Source organism: Polistes canadensis, unplaced genomic scaffold, assembly GCF_001313835.1.
Source record: "Polistes canadensis isolate GaletaPanama2010 unplaced genomic scaffold, ASM131383v1 scaffold_5, whole genome shotgun sequence".
Taxonomy (NCBI): Eukaryota; Metazoa; Arthropoda; class Insecta; order Hymenoptera; family Vespidae; genus Polistes; species Polistes canadensis.
In genome coordinates, this window is record NW_014569552.1 from 165,231 (window position 1) to 174,327 (window position 9,097).

The following is a 9,097-nucleotide window of genomic DNA, read 5'->3' on the forward strand; positions in this document are numbered from 1 at the left end:
AAGGTTCTTATTTTTCTGTAAAACGATTTTTGGAACATCCTATATAGTACGAATTTTACATGAAATAAAATTTAATTCGATATTTCCAATAAGTACACATTTCTAAACTAGATGGAGCCACGATGCAAATGATAATAGAGGGCAGTGTACGTGAGATATCCAATCCCACAACACTGAATAAGTGATCAGTACCAAAGCCTACAAGTATTCTATCTTTGTCAATCCAATTTCTTGCAATTGTCAGATTGCTGTCATTTTACTATTATAAGTGCAATTTAACACAATAAGTTATATATATATATATATCATTTTTAAAAGTAAAGAATTATTTCTAATTAACAAACTTCATATAAATTATCATAATGGCGGATGCTAAATATTCTGATTTACCTGGAATTGTATGTATCCCTATAAATTTAATACTTTTTCAAAGAGTATTTCTGTAAACGTCACTAACATATATAGTTTAATTATATTTAATGTTTTTTATATTAGTATACTTTCATTTTCTTGTATTAATCTAAAATATGTGGCGTGTAAGAGATAATAATTTATATAATATTGTAGGCATATGATCAAGTTGATGTTTATGAAACAACCGACTTACCAGAGTCAGAACAATTTGAAATTTACTCTGAGGTAAAATAATTTTATTCTCTATAAAAATTAATGATTTTAATATATTTTCCTATCATTAAAATAAATTTTTTTTATGTATCCAGGATGAATCAGATTCGATTGAAAAGTTGCATATAAATGCTAGAGAAGCTTTTAGTAAATTTAAAACCAAAACTGTTGGAGACACCAAAGTTGACTTTTCAGATTCTATTTCACGCAAATCAAGAACCGGTTACAAGTTGGTATTAATGAAATATTTTTGTATTTAGAGTATCGTATGAAGGCATTATATAATTAAATATTAAATTTTCTATTTTGATTGAATTTAGGTTTAGAGATTACGAGCTTTTGGGCGAAGACGAAAAAGAAACTCCAATTCAGAAATATCAACGCTTGCAATGCGAAGTGAGAGAATTATACGAAGAAATAAATGCACTGAAGGTAGCACAATGCTACGAATATTTTTTTGTTTTTTGCATTCAATAGTTTCATAACATGAGAGTGTATTTATTTCATTGTTTAGGAAAATGCGAAAGAAGAAAACGAGGAAGTTAAATCTGCGATAGATATAATTTCTCAAGTGGAACAATTAGGAAAAGAAATAAATGATCTAAAATTAGAGGAATCTCTTGGTTCCGGACTTATGGAGTTATTTTCAGATCCTCAAGGAGCTAGATTGAAGTATATTTTACTTTATATTCTTAATACATTTGTGACCAGTAAGCTGAATACTACATAAAATAAATTGAAATATAAAACGTATCACTAAATGAAGAAATAATATTATATATGCAATTTTTACTAATTTTAATAAGAAAATATAATTAAAATAAATATTTAACGATGAAACGCGAAATTGAAGAAACACAAATTAACAATTAAAATTTAATATTTTATAGTATAAGATTATATTACTAGCATTTAATTACTAATTTTAAAATGACGTAGAATTATGAAGAATTTGAAAAATTTGAACAAAGAACTACATTGCCAGTCTCGAATGCGTTAATAAGAGATTAGTGTGCACTTTTCATATAATTGATTATTTTTTAGGCAACTGATATCACAGATAGAAGTATTCAGAAATACTGGCATTTCTAAATCAGAAACGGAAGGAAAATCAGAAATAACTGAAACCAAAGAAACACCTCCTTCCGGAGTCTTGGAATACAAAATGATGTATCTACCAGAAAAAGCTAAAATGCAAGAGATTGCGAGAATTGTGCAATTGGAACAAAGATTATGTTGTCTTGAAAATATCATTGGTACATCTAACGAAAATTTTTCCGTTTTCTCTCGGGTAATAGATTTTAATATAACATACCACTGCATTTTTTGATTAATTGTAAAAATCATAATTTTGGAACAAACATCTTTTATTTTGTAGAATTTAAAATGCCAAGGAATTATGGATGCAGTACAACAACTAAGCGCAAAAGCTGCACTTTTAGATACGACTCAATTGGATGCTATTGAAAGTAGATTATCTGCTTTAATTTACAGGATTGATACCATCGCTCAAAAGAAATTTGTTTCAATTCCTGATTCAGAGTTAAAACAAAAGGTTTTTCTTTCTTTTTATAAATTATTACCTAATTATAATAAGAGAAAAAATAGATAGAATTAAATAATTACTTATTTTTTTGTTATATATAACAGATCGAAGAAATGTATAAAATAGTAAAAAAGACGGAAAGTATGTCAGATATTTTACCTCTAACTATTAATCGAATGACATCTTTGAGCACTATACACGAAGAAGGTGAGTTCTAATTTTTTTTATATAGAATTGAATATAAATACATATTTATTCAATTAGTATCAAATGGAAGGTAATATATGTTACTATGTATTGTTATTGTTATGATTATATTCCTTGTTAATAGCTGCAAACTACAGTAAGGCAATGAAACAATTCGAAGAGCTGCAGAAACAAAATACTCAATTTATGGATAGTAATAAATGTTTACTCGCTGGTGTACAAGAAAGCTTTGCATCTAATTTAGAAGTTATTAAAAATAATATAACGTCACTTTCCGAACGTGTTGCAAAACTTGATAAGTAATCGATAGCAGCTAATTAATCATTTTATTGAAATTATATAAATATATATAATAACATTTTTATATTTATTTATTAAAACCCAATAAGATAGTAAAAATTGTCAATATTATGTATTAATGTAAAATAAATTATATTCCTTAAATTAATCGTTCAAGTTATGTTAACTATGAAAAATAATTTTCTTTCTAGTATTTCGATAAATATTTTAATGAGGAATATTAAAGATAAAAATTAAACACATCATATGTTTTCAGTGTAATTATATATTTATTTGAAAAAATTAGAATCTTAATTTTTGGAAGAACCACTTATTTTTACCAGACTTGTACCTGTAAACAAAAATTCATGAATTATTAGCTGTATTAAAATGTTATTAGAGTGTTTTTTTAATCATATGAAGTTCAACATTATGAACAATATTTTAATATTAAAATAATTACATAGTTTTTATTAAATGTCTTATACTAAAATTAATGAATATAAATTTAGGTACCTTTCTTCAAATTTAACACGAATTTGAAATCGTGCCTTTTTTCGTTTCATCGGGTCTTTAAGATCTTTTGGAGCTACTTTTTCTAATTGTAGTTCAGGTACCGTATACCTTGTTGGCATTAAATGATTGTAATTTAAAACCTATAACAATAATAATAATAATAATAATATAATTAAGAAATATAGAGGGATAAATAAAACATTAAACATTTTATATTCAACTTACTTTAACAAAAGGCTTTATCTTGGAACGCTTATGTAATTTTCCTTTACCCATTCGTTTATGTACTTTTCGTGGGTATCTATCAATACCAGCAACCATAGCATGACCATATTGTTTATCCGTAGTACCATCATCAAAGGTACGCATAACAATAGCTTTTCTTCCTGCGTACCGGCCACTAAGGACCAGCACGACTTTACCACTTTTCATAATCTTCACCATATTAAATGATGGTCTGCAACAAAAATATTCTTATTAATATAATTCATTACTTATAAGATACATCACAAAAATGTTTCACATTTAATTTTGAGGTTATATTTTAATTAATATTATCATTTCTAAGCTCATAAAACATGATATTTTATTCAACATTTTAATATTAAACATTGTTAAATTCATAAAAATAAAAACCTTTATTTTTGATAATATAACAATTTAAAGAAAAATTTAAGTGACATACGTAAGAGCAATGCTTTTACAATAAAACCTGCCGATACCTTACAGAGACTGAAATAATAACAAATAAATATATCAAATTGAAGGAAAATGTTTCATTATTAAAAATGAAATCATCAATGTTATCATATTAATTTAGAAATAAATGATGTTTTTGGATTATATATAAGAATAATTACTAACAAACCTTACTTTTCCAATCCTAGAAATGGAAAATAGAAACCGCCTCAGTTAAAGCCAAGGCCAAAGAGACATGTAGATGCGTGACTCAAATTTTTAAACGTTCGGTTTGCTTCTTTGTTATCTAGGTATGTTCTGATTGGCTATGTGCTCGCTCTTCACATTGCACAGACGATCGTCCAATAAGAACGAAGAATAAATACCTTGAGAAGTGAGGTTACATTTATGTTATTAGTATAATATATTTTGCTGAGAATTTTACTCGACTAATGTCCACGTGTATCGATGTGTACAATACGAAGCTCTATACAAGGAGGACGATCGAGATAGGCGTTCTCGTCGAATTTGTGACATTGAAAATGAGTAAACATCGGGTATGATAATTCTCCACAAGGGCGGCGGTGGTGTTCAAGGGTTCAGATTTTAATACGTGTTTGTGTGTGGTACAACTATATATTTTTGAAAAATCAGACCATGCGAATCGACGCGCTCTCTAGTGGCATTAGAAATCATCCTCTCATTGTGAATATTGTAGCCACATTTATAACACTGCGATTGTCCTCCTTGTATATAGATTCCGTCTGTACAATTATACATTGCAGAAGTGGTTATAATATAACCTAAATTTGATTGTTCTTACAGCTGTGTAATTTACAATTATTTTTAAATAATTGCATTTAAAAGAAAGCGAGCAACTAAGAAAACTCTAAAGTATATACTTAAATTATGATATTAATGATTTTAAAAACATATAAAAATAATATTTTATCTTTTGATTATAAGTTGTATCATAAGTGCATCACTGACATACACTTGCATTTCGAAATTTGTGAGAGTGTACAGGTAAAATATTAACTAGTAATGAATGTGTAATTAATAATAATAAATTAAAAGTTGAATATATTTAAATATTAATTAAATTGTTAGTATTCGTTTGTAGTATTTTGTATTTATATATAATTTATTTTATAGTATTTTTAGTATTTATATCTCTTTTTAAATAGTTTAATTCTGGAGTGAATTTTTAATTCCCTCAGTTTAAGTACCCTAAATGAGTACCGTGGAGAATTCACTTCATGATCAAGATCCTGATTATACTATTCCAATATCAACGAATAAAAATCCAGAAGAAGTTTGCGAAGAAAATGGTAAGAGTTAAATTTAAACAAAAATTCTTATACTATCAATGAATGTACCAAAATTTTGTTTTTTTCGATTAGCTCGTACAACAGCAAGAAAAATAACTGAGATTATTGAGAAAGAATTTTCACAAGAAATAGATACCAAGCAAAATGAAGTCTTACAAATTCAAGAAAGATTACACAAAGCATTGAAGACTTTACATTTATTACGATACGTTATCATTACTGATTTTTATAATCGTAAACAATGTCAAGCTTCTCAGACTCGAGAAACGCAACAAACCCGTATCCACCCAGCGATTAAACAATTGATTGGAAAAAGTCCTAAACGGTCGCATAATGATTTTGCTGTTCCATCTACATCCACAGATCCAAGATTTTTAAATGGATATTCGTATCCTTCTCCTAAAAGAGCCACAACAACTGAGCATAATGTTATAAAGACTGAAAATACTACAGAATCCTCTAAGGAATGTAATACAAGTATGCAGTTTAAAAGCCAAAGCATTCAAGATAATACTCCGTCACAAAAAAAAATTCCCCGTTATATACCACCAAAAAGTGGATTACCAGAACCGGCGAGTCCTTCTCGAGGTGTTAGACATAAAGTTAGAAAACGCATAGTGATTGGCAATATCTCCAAATGGATTCCACAAGATTGGAGAGAAGATCCTGCAAGTCATAAATGGACGATGTATGTACAAGGTAGTAAAGAGTTTCCTAATATTGAAGATTTTGTAAGTAAAGTTAGATTTTTTTTACATCCAAGTTACAAACCGAATGATGTTGTTGAAGTATCGACTGTTCCATTTAATCTCTCAAGAAGAGGTTGGGGTGAATTTCCGCTACGGGTACAATTACATTTTAAAAATCCAATTAACAAACCAATGGATATTATTCATAATCTCAAATTAGATCGTACATTTACTGGTCTTCAAACGTTAGGTTCCGAAACTGTAGTTGATGTATGGATTTATACGATGGATCCAAACATTTTTATACAAACTGAAAGAGAAATTTGTGATAGTTCTAAAGAAGAAATAAATTCTTCTAATGTCAATGAAGAGCACAAATTTGATTCAATGATCATTAAAACACCACAAAAGTCAAGTACTTCGATTGATTCTAATACAATTACTGTGAAATCTGAAACAAATAATTTAGAAGTTCCTAATATAGATAAGTTATATGATATGAAATCACAAATACAATTAGATGTCATTAAATCAGAGCCTATCGATGAGGTTCCACAAGCAATGTCATTTATGACAAATGATAATACACTTACATCTAAATGTAACAATAACACAAAAAAATTAGAAAATATGAGATTTTCTGTTACTCACGATCATGATTATTTAAATAATTCTATTTCTAACGAAACTAACTTATTTGTAGAAAATAATATAACTATAAAACATTCACCCGATAATAGTCCAATTAAGAAATCCATTAATTCGACAGTAGAACAATCTGGCAATAATACAAATTTGATAAAGCAATTTTCTAATAATCAGCATTGCACATTTAATGCAAATACAGAAAAATTAGTTGAGACGAATAAAAATACTTTATGTCAGATGAACTTTAAATCTAATTTACGTCCATTACAAATTTCAATACCTCCTTCGTTTGAGACAACTGCAGGGAAGCATATGTTAATTTTACAAAATAATAAACGTACTTCAACAGAGGCAAATAATGCATGCCCTTCTAAAGTAGATACTGCCAAAAGTGCTAAAAATTATAATAAAATTAATACAAACAATTGCTTAAGTTATGGTAATTCGAAGACGAGTATACTTATTCCTAGAGGTACTAGTCTGTTAAAAAAACAAGTCAAACAAACGGGAAAAACAACTACGAATAATAAAAATGATAATAAATATGCAATTTTGGAGATTAAACCATCGAACAGTCTCTTGTTAAATTTAAATTCCAATGTACCAGCATTGAAAATAGCAGATAACGCTTCTTACAATACAGTAAATTTGTATAATAAAAACTCTTCACATTTAGAAACATCATCGTTACAGAAAGATCAAACATTTACAAAACCAATTAATCATAATGGTAAAATAGGAAAATCGAGAATCATTTTGGGTAAAGATAAATGGAGACTTCACAGTAAAGAAGATTTATACAAAAAAGATCTTAAAACAATAGAAACTGCAAAAATTACAGATGTAGAAGGTTTATTACGATTTATCATACGTAGGATACCTATTGTTACTCCACATGCATCTGATCCAGATTACAAACGATTACATCCTTATGCTTGTACCACGGAGAAAGAATATTTTAATCATAACGTAGGTAAACGTGCAGCTTATGAATGGTGGCGAGCAAAAACAGTAAGATCATTTTTACGTAAAAAGCTTACTACGGAAGATAAATTATGGTCAGTGAAAGAGATAATACTTTGGGCAAGGTTGTATGGATACACACCAACGCGTTCTTGTTTTGGCATAGACGCAACAACAACAACGAGTGGAGCAAAAAGATTACCATGTACAGAGATTTCTGCAACAACATCAACGTGTACGGAACCAATAGCATTTCAAAAGTGGCTTCAAACGTCTTATGATGCATCAAAGAATTTAACAACAGATAACGATGATTCTCAAGAAGAAGAAGTTGACATTCTAACTTGTCAGAATCCTGAAAATAATAAAACAACGCAACAAAATAAAATTAAATTTGGCTGTAGTAACGAAGTAGCAAAATCTAATACTATATCCCTCAATTTAGAAGAAGAATTATTACCGTTGCATAATTTTGTTTGTGAGACAACTAGAAATATTGGCATTACATTAAAACCAGAAGAAATTTTTCCTAATGTGCTCCATTGCAGCGCGAGTCGTGTTATGATACGAGTGAGTAAGATTAATTGCTATGTTATAATTATAATATATAACAAAGTATATATATAACATATAATAAAGTTATAGTTTCAATTTTAAATATATAATATAAAATAAATATCCATTATATATATATATATCTTTAGGCCATGGAATGTTTTGTGGAGGATCTTGTCAGAACGTCTTTAGTGAAAGCTTGGGAAAAGAGTAATGGCAAAGAGTAAGAATATTTTATAATTATTACTGTTATCTAACTTATTATAATAATTAACTACAATAAAATCAGTGATATCTAATCATAATAAATTAATTTTATATATAGGTGTCCACAAACTTTGTCGTTGGATGACGTGCGTTCTGCTTTGATGAGTCGAGAGGAGTTTGATATTTTTACAAATGAGGGTTTGGGTTCACGGTATTCACTTAATACAGAGGATTAGTTATTATTGCTATCTGTTTTAGATATACACTTTTTTGCAGAAAAAGGTGTAAAAAGAAAGAATAAGAATGTTTATATTTTGAACACGACCAACAATAACACAGATGGATATTAAGTAATATTTACAGTATTACGAGTACTAATACTTGTATTGTGTTACAAGAGTACAGAGATTTTTTTTTAAAAAAAAAAAGGGAAAAAATATGTATATCTATTAGAAATAATTTAATATTTAAGCATTTTGAAATGATGCATCACTGTATCACTTCTTTGTCACGTACAGATAAAATAATTGTATTGATTAATAATTGTAAACATTCACACAGGACTTCCACAGTTAAATTATCAATTTGTAAATTGTCGAATTTTTATATGACAGACTTGTAGGAAAGATTACGAAATTTGAACATTCTAGCATTTAATTTTGTTATTTTCATTTTTTTACATGAATTTTTTACTCAAATGATAAATAGAACAGAGTTATGTAAATATTATCTATAACTACACATTTCTATACATATATATACGTATATATATATTATATTTTATTATTTGATTATTTTATTATTTTAATATAATTTTTTATCATGATTATATATATATTATATTTTGTCAT

At 27.7% G+C, this 9,097-nt stretch overlaps 3 protein-coding genes across 7 annotated transcripts; 2 read left to right on the forward strand and 1 right to left on the reverse strand.

Moving 5' to 3' along the window:
• The first annotated feature begins 139 nt into the window (after window positions 1-139).
• On the forward strand, window positions 140-2,901 carry LOC106788623 (probable dynactin subunit 2). The gene is made up of 9 exons (XM_014752044.1): window positions 140-398; window positions 568-639; window positions 723-856; window positions 948-1,059; window positions 1,142-1,299; window positions 1,672-1,918; window positions 2,006-2,182; window positions 2,278-2,380; window positions 2,505-2,901. Exons 1-9 carry the CDS (start codon window positions 363-365, stop codon window positions 2,681-2,683), a joined length of 1,218 nt encoding a protein of 405 aa, XP_014607530.1. The 5' UTR covers window positions 140-362; the 3' UTR covers window positions 2,684-2,901.
• A 24-nt stretch (window positions 2,902-2,925) lies between these two features.
• Window positions 2,926-4,148, reverse strand: LOC106788632 (60S ribosomal protein L27). 2 transcript variants are annotated; one of them, XM_014752058.1, is made up of 4 exons: window positions 4,049-4,148; window positions 3,401-3,632; window positions 3,176-3,315; window positions 2,926-3,011 (listed from the first exon to the last, which is right to left on the reverse strand). In XM_014752058.1, the coding sequence occupies exons 2-4, from the start codon at window positions 3,617-3,619 to the stop codon at window positions 2,963-2,965; spliced, it is 408 nt and encodes a 135-aa protein (XP_014607544.1). In that variant the 5' UTR covers window positions 3,620-3,632; window positions 4,049-4,148; the 3' UTR covers window positions 2,926-2,962. The 2 variants fall into 2 exon arrangements, with proteins under 2 accessions (XP_014607544.1, XP_014607549.1); XM_014752063.1 differs by having other exon boundaries at window positions 4,044-4,127.
• A 356-nt stretch (window positions 4,149-4,504) lies between these two features.
• On the forward strand, window positions 4,505-8,983 carry LOC106788669. 4 transcript variants are annotated; one of them, XM_014752160.1, is made up of 6 exons: window positions 4,505-4,874; window positions 5,070-5,184; window positions 5,257-5,872; window positions 5,948-8,054; window positions 8,189-8,262; window positions 8,365-8,983. In XM_014752160.1, the coding sequence occupies exons 2-6, from the start codon at window positions 5,088-5,090 to the stop codon at window positions 8,480-8,482; spliced, it is 3,012 nt and encodes a 1,003-aa protein (XP_014607646.1). In that variant the 5' UTR covers window positions 4,505-4,874; window positions 5,070-5,087; the 3' UTR covers window positions 8,483-8,983. The 4 variants fall into 4 exon arrangements, with proteins under 4 accessions (XP_014607646.1, XP_014607626.1, XP_014607636.1 ...); XM_014752140.1 differs by having other exon boundaries at window positions 4,505-4,879; window positions 5,041-5,184; window positions 5,257-8,054; XM_014752150.1 differs by having other exon boundaries at window positions 4,505-4,879; window positions 5,074-5,184; window positions 5,257-8,054.
• The last annotated feature ends 114 nt before the right edge of the window (window positions 8,984-9,097 follow it).

Excerpts from the sequence above, each read along its gene's own strand:
- LOC106788623 (XM_014752044.1), top strand. The coding sequence starts at position 363 with ATGGCGGATGCTAAATATTCTGATTTACCTGGAATT. Across the intron at positions 1,060-1,141 it reads AAGAAATAAATGCACTGAAG|GAAAATGCGAAAGAAGAAAA; the intron begins GTAGCACAATGC and ends TTCATTGTTTAG. Across the intron at positions 1,919-2,005 it reads ATTTTTCCGTTTTCTCTCGG|AATTTAAAATGCCAAGGAAT; the intron begins GTAATAGATTTT and ends TTTATTTTGTAG.
- LOC106788632 (XM_014752058.1), bottom strand. The coding sequence starts at position 3,619 with ATGGTGAAGATTATGAAAAGTGGTAAAGTCGTGCTGGTCCTTAGTGGC. Across the intron at positions 3,316-3,400 it reads AGATAAAGCCTTTTGTTAAA|GTTTTAAATTACAATCATTT; the intron begins GTAAGTTGAATA and ends TTATTGTTATAG. Across the intron at positions 3,012-3,175 it reads CGTGTTAAATTTGAAGAAAG|GTACAAGTCTGGTAAAAATA; the intron begins GTACCTAAATTT and ends TTTTGTTTACAG.
- LOC106788669 (XM_014752140.1), top strand. The coding sequence starts at position 5,088 with ATGAGTACCGTGGAGAATTCACTTCATGATCAAGATCCTGATTATACT. Across the intron at positions 5,185-5,256 it reads AGAAGTTTGCGAAGAAAATG|CTCGTACAACAGCAAGAAAA; the intron begins GTAAGAGTTAAA and ends TTTTTCGATTAG. Across the intron at positions 8,263-8,364 it reads GAAAAGAGTAATGGCAAAGA|GTGTCCACAAACTTTGTCGT; the intron begins GTAAGAATATTT and ends TTTTATATATAG.